The sequence below is a fragment of the Lolium perenne genome, chromosome 4 (genome assembly GCF_019359855.2).
Source record: "Lolium perenne isolate Kyuss_39 chromosome 4, Kyuss_2.0, whole genome shotgun sequence".
Taxonomy (NCBI): Eukaryota; Viridiplantae; Streptophyta; class Magnoliopsida; order Poales; family Poaceae; genus Lolium; species Lolium perenne.
The window spans coordinates 292,269,218-292,289,742 of record NC_067247.2 but is presented as its reverse complement, the minus strand read 5'-3'; the positions used below and the strand labels follow the sequence as shown (position 1 = coordinate 292,289,742).

At 44.7% G+C, this 20,525-nt stretch overlaps 1 protein-coding gene across 1 annotated transcript; it reads right to left on the bottom strand.

Annotated features, from left to right (window-relative positions):
* Positions 1–1,228: 1,228 nt before the first annotated feature.
* LOC127348970 (GDSL esterase/lipase At5g45910) lies at positions 1,229–3,591 on the bottom strand. Its single transcript, XM_051374812.2, has 5 exons — positions 3,318–3,591; positions 2,980–3,195; positions 2,653–2,801; positions 2,113–2,389; positions 1,229–1,647 (listed from the first exon to the last, which is right to left on the bottom strand). Exons 1-5 carry the CDS (start codon positions 3,586–3,588, stop codon positions 1,415–1,417), a joined length of 1,146 nt encoding a protein of 381 aa, XP_051230772.1. The 5' UTR covers positions 3,589–3,591; the 3' UTR covers positions 1,229–1,414.
* Positions 3,592–20,525: the final 16,934 nt, after the last annotated feature.

Here is a 20,525-nt window from a genome sequence, read left to right as displayed (position 1 = left end):
TACTGAAGCCTTTTTGATGGCGAGCAACGTAGTTATCTTAGATGTGTTAGGGTTAACATTGTTCTTCGTATCGTATGCTATCGTAGTGCAACCCTTACGCATCTAGCCGCCCTTACACCTATCTTAGGTGTAGGGGTGGCACCCCGCTTGATCATTATTTAGTAGATCCGATCCGTTACGGTTGCTCCTTGTTCTTCAAGGATTAGTTTAATATCTGCAATAGTTAGGCCTTACAAAGGGTTGGAGGATCCAGCGGCGCGTAGGGTGTCGTTTGCTAGTCCTAGACAGGATGTTCCGGGGATCAACCTCGTGTTGGTTTTTAGGCCTTGTTTAGGATCGGCTTACGATCACCGTGCGTGGCCGCGAGGCCCAATCGTGAGTAGGATGATCCGATTATGCGGTGAAAACCCTAAATCGTCGTAGATCGCTTTAGCTTTATCTTGATCAAGCAGGACCACCATATATTCGTACACCTTGTACGAATCATGGGTGGATCGGCTCTTTGAGCCGATTCACAGGATAACCTAAGAGCCGATCGAGGCTCGTATTTAATGTTTACGTGTATGCCATGCAGGAAACTAAGCGAGGCATCTCCATCACCTTCCTGGCCAGGTATAGGTCAGGTGGCACGCCCTTGCATTAGCATCGGACGTGCGTGCCGGAGGCTTTGCGGGCCGTCGCTCGGAGGGACCAGGGCCAGCCGCAGCCCTAAGTTGTTCCCGGCTCTACTGTGTTGCCCGTCGCTGCTCGCCAGTGGGTTTCTGACCGCAACAGAGACAGAACTGCATAACACTTTCGTCACACTAAATATGGTGCCCTCGCATTTACGGTGGCCACAATGTGAATTTTGGAGAAAAGGAGAACATAGATGGCTAATTAGAGAACCAACCTGGGGTTGGGTGGTTAGGTGGGTGGTTGACTGGTTGTACCGCTAGCCCACTAGAGTTCAAACTCTAGATTTGACATAGGTGCTCATAGGGGTAGGGTGTGCGTGTGTGCGTGTGTGCGTTCATAGGGGTGAGTGTATGCGCGTGTATGTGAGCGTCTACGTTTGTATTGTGTTTAAAAAAAATGGCTAATTAGACAATTTCAATGCTTGTGTGTCAATTATAAACTTCATTTTTTATAGGGGATGTAACCGTGGGAGAGCCTTAATGGAAATAGCTCTTGAGCGTAGGGCTCCATCCATCTGTATATAGGAGTATTCTCTTTATGGAAAAACAAAATCTTGTAAGCCAAGAAATTTTAGTGTCCATGACCTCCTTTTCTCAGTTGAATGAGCCAACTGCGCTTTCATGCTGGTCCTGTTTGTTTACATTATTCACAGTAGCAGTTCAATACAAACTGCATCGTTGTAAGCAGTTATGATAATGTTGTTCATACAAGAATAAACATTCCTGAATGATGTACGGTGCTATGGATGCACGGCATCGAAAATAGGTGGGTGTGCATACGGGCCGCGGAGCCAAGCGGTAGCGATATGCTTGTAAGCCGCCTCCGTCAGGTGGATGCCGTCCCAATTGATGTGTGTGGCAGGGTCCGGGCATGCGGTGGCGCCAGGCAACCCGCATGGGGCGGTCGCATTGTAGTTGTACGGCCCTCCTGCTCCGCAGCACACGCGGAGCCCCGATGTGGTGGCGCTGAACCCTGCCACGTTAATCCGGTCCAGGATTAGCAACCCCTAACAGTACAAATGAATGTCCTAAGGTTATATAGTTTGTGGGAAATCTCTTGTTTCATCTAAAAAAGATTATGGGAAATGAGTCATCTAAAAAACATTATGGGAAATGTAATTGACAGGTCCAGCAGGCTGACATGTAAGATATGTATGAAAATGTGCGAACCGTTGACCTGACATTATCTTTTGCAATCTGTGACATCTGGTAGGAGTATAGTAAAATACGAGATACGTGGTTTTAAAAAAAACGAGATACGTTTACTTTCCAGAATGCTATGGTCGACCGGCCGGCTGATCACGTATATTGTATATAGCTTGATCAGACAAGCCATCCTGGACAAGTCATGGAATTGTGCGCGCAGGAGGGCCAGAAACTCAGTCGGGTTGTCCACTCGTTTCAATTCTTTGAGGGAAACGAAACATAATTCGCGTACCGAATGTGGTTGGTTTCTCGAGGAACGCCATGACCGGCGCGTAGTAGTCGGCGTAGACGATCTTGACGGCGGGGTACTTGCACCGGAGACGACGCACGGCCTCCAGCAGCGCCGAGTTGTGGTAGCGCGCAAACGCGTTGTCCTCCCGCAGGCACCCGGTCCGGGCGTCGTAGTCGCTCCTGTTCGGGCTCGCGAACAGCGTCAGCACGATCGGAATGCAACCCGTCGGCAGTATCCCCGGCACCACCACGTACCTGGCTCCCGCCTCGACTACTGCCTGCAAAACAAGAAAGCAGAGACAATGTTAATTTCCTTTTTTTTTTCTTTTGAATTGTTTTGGGAAAGTACATAAAACGTACGTCGATTGAGCAAGTAAAAGACGTTGACCGGCGGGGAAGGATCACTAGAGGATTAGATGACACCTCTAGTGATTTTTCACGCGGATTACACACCATTCACATCGGATCAACCCCCTGATCGAGCTCTAACCAACAATCCATCGCAACACAAGTAATCAAGCAGCAAGCAAAAGTTAGTTACCTCGACGCCTGCTGTGATGGTCTGTACTACTTTCGGCACGTATAACGCGACCTGCTCGTTGGTTTTCCCGGCGGCCCTCATGAAGTTATAGTCGTTCCCGCCAATCTCTCCCATGAAGAAGAGAGATCTCCGGAAGTAGTCTCTGCAGCCTGAGACAGAATTAATCAATTCATGGACGAAATCCTTTTGAGAATTGGGGACTCATCACCACATCACATCGGATAATGAAAATAAATTCACTCGTGGACGAAATCCTTGTGTATACCGAGACCCATCATCACAAGCATCACATAACGTAACCAAGGGGGGTCCTAGCTAGTATACTACCTTGGGGCGTTGAGCACAATGTGGGCTTGAGCTTCCGGAACCACTCGAGCTGCACGTTCAGGGAACTGTTGAAAGGGGGCACGGTGGTGATGTTCTTCTCGAGGAAGAAGCCTAGATCCAGCGCCGTGGCGGCGATGACGCCGAAGTTCGCTCCGTGGGTGAAGTTACGCTCCTCGCCGAGGATCGGCGGGATGAAAGGGAGCCCAAACTCATCGGCTGCCAAGTTGATCAATCAATCAATGGCACGGAAACAACACATGCTTAATCAATAAGATGGCTTCTTCCGTAACATAGACTGAAATCTAACTAGTGACAAGGATGGAAAGACTTTTACATACCGATGAAATCGAGGATGAGACGTCCGTTGGAGGCTCGGCCGGTTGGCCGGCCAAAGAAGGTCTCTCCGTAGGGTAAGTTGCTGAAAGGAATGACAGGAAGCACCGGCGCGGCAAGCTTCCCGTAGTTTCCCGTGTCGGTGTACGAATTGCCAAAGCTGAAGATGGAGCGGATCGGGTGCCGGCGGCCAGGGTTCGCCTCAGCGTAATGTACGCGAGCTGCTAGAAGGAGGAGGACGAAGGCTATGGGCATTGAAGGGGGGAAACGCTCCATAGTTTCAGTGTGGCATTGCTGCCCAAGTGGTCAAGTATAGATATAGCGTCCTATGGTACGTTACGTGGCCTTAGTGCACAGGCATTGAACTTGGCTTGACGAGTTTTTTTTTAATCTTTAGAGTTACTGTCATCCATGGAACTGAATATTGTTTCTAAATTCTAAATGCTATGCAAGTAACCCAGACCCAGTTAGGTTTATGTTGAAAACCTCCTTTCCAGAAGCACTTCACTGAGTAGTGCAGATCAGCTAACTCGAATAAACAAAAAAACGCCACAACCCACAAGTAATGAATGGCCTTCAAGGAAATCACAAATACAACCCAGTACGTCGTTGGTGGCGGAGTTACGCGACGAGGGCAACTGTTCGCGCTCACAAGATCCTTCCATTCTAGGTCAGTAAAACGCGCCGTATCGAGTCATCTGGGGGACGATGTTTCTTCATGCCATGTTTAGAGGACGTCGCTGTTCAGTCGATGTACTCTATGGGCTCGCGGTGGTCGCAGTGAGACATGCGGCTAGCGCAGCCTTTTGCAGCGCAAGCGATACCGCCGTGAGCATCTCTAGTCGCATCCCCCAAAGCGTCCCCAGTCGCAGTGATCATCTCCAGTCGCATCCCCCAAAGGTTTTTGGGGCGCGCCGGATATTTTTTCAGCCCCAGTCACGCGCCCCAAATGCCCCTTTCGCCCGGCGTGGCCCAATACGGTATACGGTGCCCCGAGCCCGTCCCCACTCCATCGGTGTCGAGGGTACTCCTCGGCAATGCCCTCCGTTTGGGGCTTAGGGTAGATGGAATCCTGTAGGCTGACACGGGACATCGGTTATCAAACAAGTGGGGAGAGCGATTTACCCAGGTTCGGGGCCCTCGAAGAGGTAAAACCCTTACGTCCTGCCTGTCTGATCTTGATTATGAAAATATCGGGTTACAATGGGGTGCCGAAGGTTTCGGCTGTGATCTCGTCGAGAGGCTAAGTACTACGTGAACCTAGCTCTAGACATGCGGTGGCTAAAGTTGCTAAGATTGATTGTGTCCCTCGGTAGCCCCTCTCATGGCCCTTATATAGGGGCCAGGTCTCGAGAGATCTGTCCGGGTACGACTAGGTTACAAAAGATCCTAGTTCTAGACTTTCCTTGTTTGATTCGTTTCTTCGTCTTGTTCTTCAAGGAATCTTCTTCGGCACCGACGTAGTGGCCCACCTTGCCGTCGGGTGTCTTCATGGGCCTCCAGTTGGGCCGTACATGATAGGGCAATACTATTTACACGAAGGGTAATGCCCACGTCAGTAGCCCCCGAGTGTCTAGCCGAAGATATTTCGGGTAGAGACTAAAGCATGCCTTCACCGAATGTTCTTCTCTCTTGATAATTCTTGTCCTCCTTTTGTAACAGCATCATCTTCTTCTATCGGGTGCGCATCCAGCGCTCCCGATGGGAGTAGCCCCCGAGTCTAGGTACGGATGCTTGCAATCCGTGCGTAGACTCAAGTTGTGCCACTCGAATGTCTTCTTCTGCCGAAGTTTTCTGCAAGTCTTCATAGGTCATCCGATACATTTGCATCGGGGCTTCAATATTTCAAGCAATGTTTAATGCGTAAAGGATATTGAGTAGTGTGCCCAGCTTTGCTGGTTAACTGCCGATTGCAAAACAACGCTACCCTACACAGAATCAAGTCCCCGGGCATGATCCTGGAGTGCAAAAAAGTTTGTCGGGTGTGCAATCGGCACTCCCGATGGGCACGGGTGCTTGTAACCGGGTGCAGACTCGAGCCGAACGTTCCAACCTTTTCTTCAGATACTCTTTTCACGTCCTTCTCTGTAAGAGAGTCCTCGAGTCTAGATTTATCGGGTGCGCGTCCAGCGCTCCCGATGGGAGTAGCCCTCGAGTCTAGGTACGGGCGTTTGCAATCCGAGCGTAGACTCAAGTTGGCCATCCGATAGTTTTGACTTTTCTTTGGGTACCTCAAGCGAGCTTCGCAACGTCACTGATGACGTAATTGCTGTTGCAGTTCTGACTGACAGGACGAGACCTGCCGGGTGCTGGCGTGTAGTTGACGTGGGAGTTAGAAATCTTGTTCCTTCACGTCCCCGGCAACGGCGCCAGAAAATCTGCTTGATACGCGTACAGCACGCGTCCGTTGGGAACCCCAAGAGGAAGGTGTGATGCGTACAACGGCAAGTTTTCCCTTAGTAAGAAACCAAGGTTTATCGAACCAGTAGGAGCCAAGAAGCACGTTGAAGGTTGATGGCGGCGAGATGTAGTGCGGCGTAACACCAGGGATTCCGGCGCCAACGTGGAACCTGCACAACACAACCAAAGTACTTTGCCCCAACGAAACAGTGAGGTTGTCAATCTCACCGGCTTGCTGTAACAAAGGATTAGATGTATAGTGTGGATGATGATTGTTTGCAGAAAACAGTAGAACAAGTATTGCGGTAGATTGTATCCGATTAAAAGAATGGACCGGGGTCCACAGTTCACTAGAGGCGTCTCTCCAATAAGATAAATAGCATGTTGGGTGAACAAATTACAGTTGGGCAATTGACAAATAGAGAGGGCATGACCATGCACATAAATGATATGATGAGTATTCTGAGATTTAATTGGGCATTATGACAAAGTACATAGACCGCTATCCAGCATGCATCTATGCCTAAAAAGTCCACCTTCAGGTTATCATCCGAACCCCTTCCAGTATTAAGTTGCAAACAACAGACAATTGCATTAAGTATGGTGTGTAATGTAATCAATAACTACATCCTCGGACATAGCATCGATGTTTTATCCCTAGTGGCAACAGCACATCCACAACCTTAGAACTTTCTGTCACTGTCCCAGATTTAATGGAGGCATGAACCCACTATCGAGCATAAATACTCCCTCTTGGATTTACTAGCAAAAACTTGGCCAGAGTGTAACATCCCAAGTTTCAACAATATAAAATAAGAAAGAAAATTTCCCAAACTCAAAATTTGCAATAAACAAAAACTTTTTCTATGCATATAGTGCCACATATAGTTTCATGCATTTGAGTGATTTACTTTTGTGCAATTGCCATGATGAGTGTTAGTATGTTGATCAAGTGTGCTTAAACCCTCAACCAAGATCATCTAACCCTAATTTGAGAAGAAAAGAAGAAAAATGAGAAAAACCTATTTCTCCCTCACATACACATTATGCCAAATTGCAAATCTTCACCCTAGGCCATAATTGCTTGCTCTCTTGCTTGTAGAATACTTAAATATGATAAACTAACACAACTGCATCATTGGAACAAGAATCAAACCAAAGGAAATCTCAAATTTTTCACACATATGATAATGGTCATATGTCACCAAAATATTTTCTTCACTACTTTACCCCTCTGGTTTTCTCTATTCTTAAACTAAACTTGGACAACCAAAGCCATGTCATCCAAGACCATGTCAAGGTGGGTAACTTTCATGTTGACCACCATGGCTAGAGTTGACTAGGTTGACCAGTATGAATGTGACAAGTAGTGATGTTGAAACAAAGAGAAGATCATCTCACTTTTGCCATTTTGCAAATCAACTCCAAAATAAACCCAACCACCACCATTCCAACACATTAATTATATAAATGAGATTCACGAAAAAGAAAACCAAAATTCAAACAAAAGTTTCATGCGGCCATTTGACCGAACACTTGGCAGGCATTGTTTCAATTTTGTGTTACATGCTATTGTCCACTGGTTTCTTGCCTAAACCAACTTTCTCTGGTGATCATTAGCTACATCTATGATCCCTGCATCGAGCTTGGTACTTGCTAGGGTTGGATAAAGTGGAAAAGTGAGAGAAATGCCCCATGCCAAAGCACACCCGGCCACCTTTGGCCAAACTCTCTCTGGCCTTCCTCCCAACGTTTCTCCTTGTCCTGGAGCATCTATGCCACTCAAGGACGACGACGGTACACGCCCCAGCAACGCCAACGCTTGGCATTGGCCAGACAAGCCGTGCCCAAAGCGTGCCAGGACGTGCCAGCCAGCGCGGTGACCGCGCTCTGGCCGCGCCAGGACGCCATGCGCTCGAGCACCCCCGTCCTCCCCCTGCATCCCTACCACTGCGTCGAGCATCTACTCCCCGCCCTCTACACGCTAGACATGCGCCCAGGCCTGCCCCTGCTCCGTCGCCGTCGTCCTCATCACCTTTCGGCCGCGCGCCCCGTCACAGACATTGGATGCGCCCGAGCCATCCTCTCACGCTTTGGCCGCGCCAGCTACTCGTTGAGCATCGCCAGGACATGAGCTAGCCCTAGCCGTCCTTCACTTGCCCTTTGGATCACCACAAGCGCCACACCATGGCCGCTCCTCCACAGCACACTCGGCCACCTCCCGCCCGCTATAAATAGAGACGATCGGCTCCTCCTCTCTTCACACAACTCACTCCCCTCTCCTCACTGAGCATTCTCCCCCAACCAATTTCACCTCTCACCTCCGGAGTTGCTCGAATCGCGAGCTCGAGTCCGCCGGAGCCCGCGGAAGCTCTGCCTCGCCTGGAGCCTCGCCGAGCTCCGCCGCTGCACCAGGCGCTTCCTCATCGACTACCACTTCCCCGCGCAGCTTGCCCACCACCTGCAACGGCCTGGTACTCCCTCCCACCCCCTAGGCTCGCCGCTAGGGAGCTCGTCGCTCGTCGGAGACGATGACGCTCACACGCCGTCGGATCTCGTTCTAATCCTACGGCTTAGATCCCGCGTACCGTTTCGCTGGCTCAAACGCCACTGACAGGTGGCCCCCACCTCGTCAGGGCAGCCCAGTGGCACCCGTTGCTTGTTGGGCTGCGCAGCATTTTGAATTTCTGTTTCAGCCCGTTATGGTTTCCCGCCTAGCCCACCAATTCAAATCTGGATTTAGTAATTATTCAATTTGTGATGCAGATACTTTAGTAAATTTTGAATAGTTTGAAATCTGCCAAACCAAATTTAGCAAACTTTATATCGTTGGAAAGCCCATGAAATTATCTAACAAATGCCACTGGTCCCACCTCCAAATTCAAAGTAGAATTAATCTGATGAAAATAACAAGACAGGGACTTTGGTAAATTCAAACTTTATTTAAAATTCAACCATAATAGATTTTGAATTGATTCCAACTCTAATAAATCACAAATGATGTCCTCTAATTGATTATGCAATAATATAGACATGTTATTTGTATGATCATGGACTAGATCAAAGTAGTGGCTAAGTAGCCATTACTAGTGCATTAAATCTTGGAATTCAAATACTACAAATAATATGAGAGCTACTCTCTCATTTAAATCTTGATCTTAAGTAATATAACCAGAGGGAATGACCTTAGGCTAATGAACCTCTGATAATTATTACTTAGAGATTTTAATTCATTTAACATGTTAGTATTAAACTATGTGAAGTGTAGCACTTCAATTAAATTATACTCACATATAATAGATATGGAATGTTGACTTTGGTCAACCTATATTTCATACCTGATTATTATATGAAGAGATTAAATCTTAATAAGATATAATGAGAAGAAATTAATTTCTCTAAGGATCTAAATACCAAAGTAAAGAACTAAGAATAATGAGAGGAAATTATTTTTCTCTTAAATAAGAACTAACCAAGTAATCCACCATGCCATGTTTGATTGATGATAGGATTAGTGTGGGAACTCTTTTGAGTGTTTTTAGTTTAGTATGTGAGCTTGGTTTAGTATTTATACCTCGTATTCGTATATAGACGCTAGTAACAAGGACTATCAAGAGGAGGAAGCCTACTCCCAAGAAGAAGAGGAGAACTTCGATAACTACCCTACTCAAGGCAAGCTAACCCTTGCTAAACACAAGTGCTTAGCTCTACAAGAGCAAAGGCACCATCACACTTTATTTTATGTATTACCTATCCCATGTTTTTACCTTACATTTACTTTTGCTTATTTATTTCAAAGTACTTTTTGATTCATGATTCACTTGGCTAGAGTAGAACAATATTGAAGTTAGCTTAGCACAAATCAAAGCTAGATAGCACCCCTCATGAAGTAGTTGCTAGTGCTAATCAATTAAAATTGACTACTCTAGATGGGAACATGGTGAAGTGAAATGACTTTGAAAGATTGTTAAGTAGAGGTGAATATGAACAAGAGAAGACGGTGATTTTTGATAAAAATGATGATTGGGTTTGAATGCGATACCCTTCCAATTATACAAGTACCCCCACAATACCTGATTATGGGTAGGGCTTAACTAGAAACTTGTGTATTTTAGTATGGGTTCCCTCTAAACAAGCATCATAGGGGTTACGCCGAGGCTGCCTCTGTTAAGTTGGAACGATGTTAATATGAGGTGAATGTACGGCCCAAGCCCTGTGCAGCTCCCGGGTTAACTGCGGTTTTCACCGGGAGGCCAAGCTCATGGAGAGAGGTGCTCATACTAGCATATATAAGTGAAAGGTTACGGCTGATGATCCGCGTACTGTGTTACGATGATTCGGGGTTATCCTCGACGGATGTAATCAAAAGTTGTGGCACAAGAGTACAACCTCTGCAGAGTGTTAAACCTATTCGAATAGCCGTGTCCACGGTTACAGACGATTGGAAAGGCCATACTATCTCCGTTATCATAAGTTTGATCTTAAAAAGGAATGATGAATTGAAAGGTGATATTGAGGTGAATCAAAATGAGTTGTGGGAATGACACTAATGTTCCCACTTGAGTTAGTCTAGCACATGATAAGGCTTTACTAAATGTTTATCAAACTAAAACTTGGCTTTATGCAAATAAACCTAGAGCTTAGCACCCACTTACTACACTTAATAAGTAATTACTTTAGAGTTAGTTTGCGAGTACTTTAAAGTACTCATGGCTTTGCCCTGGCTATTCAAATGCCAAACTTTGAAGGAGAGCAACAGTATCAGGATGACGGACAGCAGGACGTCTACGATAACTAGGATCGTCTTTTAACGTCAAGCGTTGCCTGTGGAATAGATAGTCCACTACTACTTCGCTTCCGCTACTATTTGTGTTGTTGAACAATATATACGTGTAATATTGGATCATGTGATCTATGGTTGTAAGACAATATATGTTGTAATAAATGATGACTCTACGCTACTTACTATTATGTCTCGCAAAAACATTATTCCTGGGATTGCGATGTACGGCATAATAGGCATCTGGACTTAAAAATCCGGGTGTTGACAAGTTGGTATCAGAGCCATTGTTTCACCTTAGGAGACCCTAGTTAGAATGGACGCTCAAAAACTTAGTTTCAAATTCCATGAATTGACTAGTTACGAAAACGTTATTCCCCCTCTTACCTTGAAGAGTCTTTGGCAAACTTTAAATTCATGCTCTTTCTTATGAGTGAATTAAAATTTGGAACACTTGCACCTCTCTAACTTAATCATCTAATCCCTCTACAGATGGATCACGTCGTCGATGCGCAGCCTTTCCTCCAGACTGAGTTCTATCAGTTGGGGAATGGTGGAGAGATCATTTTCGAGAGGGATCTCTTCTCCCTCTCGGAATTCCTCGGACGCCCACCACCGGAGGTCTTTGGTGGAATGATCAACGACCAGCCCAGTGGTCAACTCCAATGGGTGATCATGGTGGACCTCCGTGGAAGGTTCACGCTCCCAATGAGCGCGAGGATCCAGTTCTCCTTCCGGGAGAACAACTGGGCGGACGGTCTCGCCCGTGGACTTCAGGAGGGGCTCGCACGTCTGTGCGGGCAAAACTTCATGGACCTCGAGAGTAGTCGCTTTGTGCACTATGCAAGGCACAACTCTCTTGGGGTGCCAATGAACCTGCCGTCGCACCTGCAACTGCGCCACCATGTGGATCATCTCGACTTCATGTTGAATGAGACCCGCATCGACTTGGACAACTCCCGTGAGTATGCCAACCACACTCACATTCAGCTGGCCCAGCAGGCGGAGACCATCAAGGTCATCGCCGGGGAGCGCAGGGCTCTCCGCCGCGCCAACCAGAAGAAGGACTACGCCATCAACCGCCTCAAGGCCAGGATCGCCACCCTGAAGGCGACCATCGCCACCCAAGCCGAGCAGATCCAGGAGCTGGAGGGCGAAGGTGAAGGGGAGAACATCCAGGGGGACGGCTACTCCTACGTCAGCAACGACGACGACTATGAGGAGGAGGAAGACGACGACCTGGAGTTCCACCCTTACGAGGATGGCCAGGAGCACCTTGCTGCCGGGGTAGACAACGTCTACCCGATCAACGTCGATGGCGAGTAGTCCCGTCTGAGCACTTGCGTCCCGTGTTATGTATCGGTCCTTTGTATCCGCCCCATGTATCGTAGATTGTTGAAAGGGTTCTTCAAACCCTCCGGATTTGTTGGCTTGTAATATTTGCTACCTCCATGACTATGTTTGTGTGTGTAATATTATTATTATTTTATGAATCAAGTTTTAAGTTGTGTGAACTTTTATCCCAAAATGAGCCATAGAAATTTCCCTCTCATCTCATGATCCCTATCACTGTTCAGATGGCACCCCCAACCCGCAACATGACTCAGGAGGCAATGCTGCAGATGCTGCAACAGATGTTGGCTGATAGAGAAGTTGAGAGAGCTGAACGGCAAGCCAACTTAGCCGCACTTCAACAGATTGCTCAGGGCAATCAAGGCCACGGAAACCACGACCACCCAGGGTCGAAGCTGAAGAACTTCCAAAACACCAATCCACCGGTGTTCAGCAAGACGGAGGAACCCCTCGATGCTGATGATTGGCTCCAAACCATGGAGAACAATCTCGAGGTTGCCGGAGTGGAGGACAACGAGAAGGTGTTGTTCGCTGATACGTCTCCAACGTATCGATAATTTCTTATGTTCCATGCCACATTATTGATGTTATCTACATGTTTTATGCACACTTTATGTCATATTCGTGCATTTTCTGGAACTAACCTATTAACAAGATGCCGAAGTGCCAGTTGCTGTTTTCTGCTGTTTTTGGTTTCAGAAATCCTAGTAACGAAATATTCTCGGAATTGGACGAAATCAACGCCCAGGGTCCTATTTTGCCACGAAGCTTCCAGAAGACCGAAGAGGAGACGAAGTGGGGCCATGAGGCACCCCAACCCTAGGGCGGCGCGGCCCCCCCCCCCTTGGCCACGCCGACCTGTGGTGTGGGGCCCTCGTGCCCCCTCCTGACTTGCCCTTCCGCCTACTTAAAGCCTCCGTCGCGAAACCCCCAGTACCGAGAGCCACGATACGGAAAACCTTACTGAGACGCCGCCGCCGCCAATCCCATCTCGGGGGATTCAGGAGATCGCCTCCGGCACCCTGCCGGAGAGGGGATTCATCTCCCGGAGGACTCTACGCCGCCATGGTCGCCTCCGGAGTGATGTGTGAGTAGTCTACCCCTGGGCTATGGGTCCATAGCTGTAGCTAGATGGTTGTCTTCTCCCCATTGTGCTTCATTGTCGGGTCTTGTGAGCTGCCTAACATGATCAAGATCATCTATCTGTAATTCTATATGTTGCGTTTGTTGGGATCCGATGAATAGAGGATACTTGTTATGTTGATTATCAAAGTTATGTCTATGTGTTGTTTATGATCTTGCATGCTCTCCGTTATTAGTAGATGCTCTGGCCAAGTTGATGCTAGTAACTCCAAGTGGGAGTATTTATGCTCGATAGTGGGTTCATGTCTCCGTGAATCTGGAGGGGTGACAAGAACCTCTAAGGTTATGGATGTGCTGTTGCCACTAGGGATAAAACATTGGTGCTATGTTCAAGGATGTAGTTACTGATTACATTACGCGCAATACTTAATGCAATTGTCTGTTGTTAGCAACTTAATACTGGAGGGGGTTCGGATGATAACCTGAAGGTGGACTTTTTAGGCATAGATGCATGCTGGATAGCGGTCTATGTACTTTGTCGTAATGCCCAATTAAATCTCACTATACTCATCATAATATGTATGTGCATGGTCATGCCCTCTCTATTTGTCAATTGCCCAACTGTAATTTGTTCACCCAACATGCTGTTTATTTTATGGGAGAGACACCTCTAGTGAACTGTGGACCCCGGTCCGATTCTCTTTACTGAAATACAATCTACTGCAATACTGTTCTACTGTTTTCTGCAAACAATCATCATCCACACTATACATCTAATCCTTTGTTACAGCAAGCCGGTGAGATTGATAACCTCACTGTTTCGTTGGGGCAAAGTACTTTGGTTGTGTTGTGCAGGTTCCACGTTGGCGCCGGAATCTCTGGTGTTGCGCCGCACTACATCCCGCCGCCATCAACCTTCAACGTGCTTCTTGGCTCCTACTGGTTCGATAAACCTTGGTTTCATACTGAGGGAAAACTTGCCGCTGTACGCATCACACCTTCCTCTTGGGGTTCCCAACGGACGCGTGTTGTACGCGTATCAAGCTCTTTTTCTGGCGCCGTTGCCGGGGAGATCAAGACACGCTGCAAGGGGAGTCTCCACTTCCCAATCTCTTTACTTTGTTTTTGTCTTGCTTTATTTTATTTACTACTTTGTTTGCTGCACTAAATCAAAATACAAAAAAATTAGTTGCTAGTTTTACTTTATTTGCTATATCAAAAACACAAAAAATTAGTTACTTGCATTTACTCTATCTAGTTTGCTTTATTTACTGTTGCTAAAATGGCTACCGCTGAAAATACTAAGTTGTGTGACTTCACAACCACAAATAATAATGATTTCTTATGCACACCTATTGCTCCACCTGCTACTACAGCAGAATTCTTTGAAATTAAACCTGCTTTACTGAATCTTGTTATGCGAGAGCAATTTTCTGGTGTTAGTTCTGATGATGCTGCTGCCCACCTCAATAATTTTGTTGAACTATGTGAAATGCAAAAATATAAAGATGTAGATGGTGACATTGTAAAATTAAAATTGTTCCCTTTCTCATTAAGAGGAAGAGCTAAAGATTGGTTGCTATCTCTGCCTAAGAATAGTATTGATTCATGGACTAAATGCAAGGATGCTTTTATTGGTAGATATTATCCCCCTGCTAAAATTATATCTTTGAGGAGTAGCATAATGAATTTTAAACAATTAGATACTGAACATGTTGCTCAAGCTTGGGAAAGAATGAAATCTCTGGTTAAAAATTGCCCAACCCATGGACTGACTACTTGGATGATCATCCAAACCTTCTATGCAGGACTAAATTTTTCTTCGTGGAATTTATTGGATTCAGCTGCTGGAGGTACCTTTATGTCCATCACTCTTGGTGAAGCAACAAAGCTTCTTGATAATATGATGATCAACTACTCTGAATGGCACACGGAAAGAGCTCCACAAGGTAAGAAGGTAAATTCTGTCGAAGAAACCTCTTCCTTGAGTGATAAGATTGATGCTATTATGTCTATGCTTGTGAATGATAGGACTAATATTGATCCTAATAATGTTCCGTTAGCTTCATTGGTTGCACAAGAAGAACATGTTGATGTAAACTTCATTAAAAATAATAATTTCAACAACAATGCTTACCGGAACAATTCTAGTAATAACTATAGGCCATATCCTTATAATAATGGTAACGGTTATGCTAATTCTTATGGGAATTCTTACAACAATAATAGGAACACACCCCCTGGACTTGAAGCCATGCTTAAAGAATTTATTAGTACACAAACTGCTTTTAACAAATCTGTTGAAGAAAAGCTTGGGAAAATTGATATACTTGCTTCTAAAGTCGATAGTCTTGCTACTGATGTTGATCTTTTGAAATCGAAAGTTATGCCTAATGAGAATCATCATAATAAAATTGTTACTACAGCAAATGCCATCCAAGTTAGAATTAATGAGAATATAAGATTAATGGCTGAACTACGTGCTAGGTGGGATAGAGAAGAAAATGAAAAACTAGCTAAAGAGAAGAATGTAGCTAAAGTTTGGACTATTACCACCACTAGTAATGCTAATGCCACACATGTTGCTGCACCTCCTACTATTAATAATAAAAGAATTGGTGTTAGCAATGTTTCCACTTCTAATGCAAAGCGCGAGAAACTGCCTGAAATTGCTAAAACTGCTGAAACTGCCTGTGATAAAGCTGCTGAAATTTTTTCCAACATTGGGGATGATGATCCCATTGCTTTAGATTATAATGGTTTGAATTTTGATGATTGCCACATCTCTGAAGTTATAAAGTTCTTGCAAAAACTTGCTAAAAGTCCTAATGCTAGTGCTATAAATTTGGCTTTCACGCAACATATTACAAAAGCTCTCATAAAAGCTAGAGAAGAGAAACTAGAGCGTGAAGCCTCTATTTCTAGGAAGCTAGAGGATGGTTGGGAGCCCATAATTAAGATGAAGGTTAAATATTTTGATTGTAATGATTTATGTGATCTTGGTGCAAGTATTTCCGTTATGCCTAAGAAAATTTATAATATGCTTGACCTGCCACCACTGAAAAATTGTTATTTGGATGTTAATCTTGCTGATCATTCTACAAAGAAACCTTTGGGGAAAGTTGATAATGTTCGCATTACCGTTAACAATAACCTTGTCCCCGTTGATTTTGTTGTCTTGGATATTGAATGCAATGCATCTTGTCCCATTATATTGGGAAGACCTTTTCTTCGAACTGTTGGTGCTATCATTGATATGAAGGAAGGTAATATAAAATATCAATTTCCTCTCAAGAAAGGTATGGAACACTTCCCTAGAAAGAGAATGAAGTTACCTTTTGATTCTATTATTAGAACAAATTATGATGTTGATGCTTCATCTCTTGATAATACTTGATACACACTTTCTGCGCCTAGCTGAAAGGCGTTAAAGAAAAGCGCTTATGGGAGACAACCCATGTTTTTACCTACAGTACTTTGTTTTTATTTTGTGTCTTGGAAGTTGTTTACTACTGTAGCAACCTCTCCTTATCTTAGTTTTGTGTTTTGTTGTGCCAAGTAAAGTCTTTGATAGAAAAGTTCATACTAGATTTGGATTACTGCGCAGTTTCAGATTTCTTTGCTGTCACGAATTCCGACCTGCCTCTCTGTAGGTAGCTCAGAAAAATATGCCAATTTACGTGCGTGATCCTCAGATATGTACGCAACTTTCATTCAATTTGGGAATTTTCATTTGAGCAAGTCTGGTGCCATTTTAAAATTCGTCAATACGAACTGTTCTGTTTTGACAGATTCTGCCTTTTATTTCGCATTGCCTCTTTTGCTATGTTGGATGAATTTCTTTGATCCACTTATGTCCAGTAGCTTTATGCAATGTCCAGAAGTGTTAAGAATGATTATGTCACCTCTGAACATGTTAATTTTTAGTGTGCACTAACCCTCTAATGAGTTGTTTCGAGTTTGGTGTGGAGGAAGTTTTCAAGGATCAAGAGAGGAGTATGATGCAACATGATCAAGGAGAGTGAAAGCTCTAAGCTTGGGGATGCCCCGGTGGTTCACCCCTGCATATTCTAAGAAGACTCAAGCGTCTAAGCTTGGGGATGCCCAAGGCATCCCCTTCTTCATCGACAACATTATCAGGTTCCTCCCCTGAAACTATATTTTTATTCCATCACATCTTATGTGCTTTGCTTGGAGCGTCGGTTTGTTTTTGTTTTTGTTTTGTTTGAATAAAATGGATCCTAGCATTCACTTTATGGGAGAGAGACACGCTCCGCTGTAGCATATGGACAAGTATGTCCTTAGTTTCTACTCATAGTATTCATGGCGAAGTTTCTCCTTCGTTAAATTGTTATATGGTTGGAATTGGAAAATGATACATGTAGTAATTGCTATAAATGTCTTCGGTAATGTGATACTTGGCAATTGTTGTGCTCATGTTTAAGCTCTTGTATCATATACTTTGCACCCATTAATGAAGAAATACATAGAGCATGCTAAAATTTGGTTTGCATATTTGGTCTCTCTAAGGTCTAGATAATTTCTAGTATTGAGTTTGAACAACAAGGAAGACGGTGTAGAGTCTTATAATGTTTACAATGTGTCTTTTATGTGAGTTTTGCTGCGCCGTTCATCCTTGTGTTTGTTTCAAATAAGCCTTGCTAGCCTAAACCTTGTATCGAGAGGGAATACTTCTCATGCATCCAAAACACTTGAGCCAACCACTATGCCATTTGTGTCCACCATACCTACCTACTACATGGTATTTCTCCGCCATTCCAAAGTAAATTGCTTGAGTGCTACCTTTAAAATTCCATCATTCACCTTTGCAATATATAGCTCATGGGACAAATAGCTTAAAAACTATTGTGGTATTGAATATGTACTTATGCACTTTATCTCTTATTAAGTTGCTTGTTGTGCGATAACCATGTTTCTGGGGACGTCATCAACTATTCTTTGTTGAATATCATGTGAGTTGCTATGCATGTTCGTCTTGTCTGAAGCAAGAGCGATCTACCACCTTATGGTTAAGCATGCATATTGTTAGAGAAGAACATTGGGCCGCTAACTAAAGCCATGATCCATGGTGGAAGTTTCAGTTTTGGACAAAATCCTCAATCTCATATGAGAAAATTATTAATTGTTGTTACATGCTTATGCATAAAAGAGGAGTCCATTATCTGTTGTCTATGTTGTCCCGGTATGGATGTCTAAGTTGAGAATAATCAATAGCGAGAAATCCAATGCGAGCTTTCTCCTTAGACCTTTGTACAGGCGGCATAGAGGTACCCCATCGTGACACTTGGTTAAAACATGTGCATTGTGATGATCCGGTAGTCCAAGCTAATTAGGACAAGGTGCGGGCACTATTAGTATACTATGCATGAGGCTTGCAACTTGTAAGATATAATTTACATGATACATATGCTTTATTACTACCGTTGACAAAATTGTTTCATGTTTTCGAAATCAAAGCTCTAGCACAAATATTGCAATCGATGCTTTTCCTCTTTGAAGGACCATTCTTTTACTTTTATGTTGAGTCAGTTCACCTATTTCTCTCCACCTCAAGAAGCAAACACTTGTGTGAACTGTGCATTGATTCCTACATATTTGCATATTGCACTTATTATATTACTCTATGTTGACAATATCCATGAGATATACATGTTACAAGTTGAAAGCAACCGCTGAAACTTAATCTTCTTTTGTGTTGCTTCAATACCTTTACTTTGAATTATTGCTTTATGTGTTAACTCTTATGCAAGACTTATTGATGCTTGTCTTGAAGTACTATTCATGAAAAGTCTTTGCTACATGATTCACTTGTTTACTCATGTCATATACATTGTTTTGATCGCTGCATTCACTACATATGCTTTACAAATAGTATGATCAAGGTTATGATGGCATGTCACTCCAGAAATTATCTTTGTTATCGTTTTACCTGCTCGGGACGAGCAGAACTAAGCTTGGGGATGCTGATACGTCTCCAACGTATCGATAATTTCTTATGTTCCATGCCACATTATTGATGTTATCTACATGTTTTATGCACACTTTATGTCATATTCGTGCATTTTCTGGAACTAACCTATTAACAAGATGCCGAAGTGCCGATTCTTTGTTTTCTGCTGTTTTTGGTTTCGTAAATCCTAGTAACGAAATATTCTCGGAATTGGACGAAATCAACGCCCAGGGTCCTATTTTGCCACGAAGCTTCCGTAAGACCGAAGAGGAGATGAAGTGGGGCCACGAGGCGCCCAAACCCTAGGCGGCGCGCCCCCCCTTGGCCGCGCCGACTGTGGTGTGGGGCCCTCGTGCCTCTCCCGACTTGCCCTTCCGCCTACTTAAAGCCTCCGTCGCGAAACCCCAAAGCATCGAGAGCCACGATACGGAAAACCCATCGAGACGCCGCCGCCGCCAATCCCATCTCGGGGGATTCAGAGATCGCCTCGGCACCCTGCCGGAGAGGGGATTCATCTCCCGGAGGAATCTACGCCGCCATGGTCGCCTCCGGAGTGATGTGTGAGTAGTCTACCCCTGGACTATGGGTCCATAGCTGTAGCTAGATGGTTGTCTTCTCCCCATTGTGCTTCATTGTCGGGTCTTGTGAGCTGCCTAACATGATCAAGATCATCTATCTGTAATTCTATATGTTGCGTTTGTTGGGATCCGATGAATAGAGAATACTTGTTATGTTGATTATCAAAGTTATGTCTATGTGTTGTTTATGATCTTGCATGCTCTCCGTTATTAGTAGATGCTCTGGCCAAGTTGATGCTAGAAACTCCAAGAGGGAGTATTTATGCTCGATAGTGGGTTCATGTCTCCGTGAATCTGGAGGGGTGACAAGAACCTCTAAGGTTATGGATGTGCTGTTGCCACTAGGGATAAAACATTGGTGCTATGTTCAAGGATGTAGTTACTGATTACATTACGCGCAATACTTAATGCAATTGTCTGTTGTTAGCAACTTAATACTGGAGGGGGTTCAGATGATAACCTGAAGGTGGACTTTTTAGGCATAGATGCATGCTGGATAGCGGTCTATGTACTTTGTCGTAATGCCCAATTAAATCTCACTATACTCATCATAATATGTATGTGCATGGTCATGCCCTCTCTATTTGTCAATTGCCCAACTGTAATTTGTTCACCCAACATGCTGTTTATCTTATGGGAGAGACACCTCTAGTGAACTGTGGACCCCGGTCCAATTCTCTTTACTGAAATACAATCTCTTGCACATCTTTGTTCACCGTTTTCTCGCAAACAATCATCATCCACACTATACATCTAATCCTTTGTTACAGCAAGCCGGTGAGATTGACAACCTCACTGTTTCGTTGGGGCAAAGTACTTTGGTTGTGTTGTGCAGGTTCCACGTTGGCGCCGGAATCTCTGGTGTTGCGCCGCACTACATCCCGCCGCCATCAACCTTCAACGTGCTTCTTGGCTCCTACTGGTTCGATAAACCTTGGTTTCATACTGAGGGAAAACTTGCCGCTGTACGCATCACACCTTCCTCTTGGGGTTCCCAACGGACGCGTGTTGTACGCGTATCATTCGCCACCCACTATCTGGCTGGACC

Bases quoted from the DNA above. Each gene is read 5' to 3' on its own strand.
- LOC127348970 (XM_051374812.2), bottom strand. From the start codon at position 3,588: ATGGAGCGTTTCCCCCCTTCAATGCCCATAGCCTTCGTCCTCCTCCTT. The intron at 2,390-2,652 runs GTAACTAACTTT...CTTGTTTTGCAG, and splicing joins CCATCACAGCAGGCGTCGAG to GCAGTAGTCGAGGCGGGAGC. The intron at 1,648-2,112 runs GTACGCGAATTA...TTAACGTGGCAG, and splicing joins CGAGAAACCAACCACATTCG to GGTTCAGCGCCACCACATCG.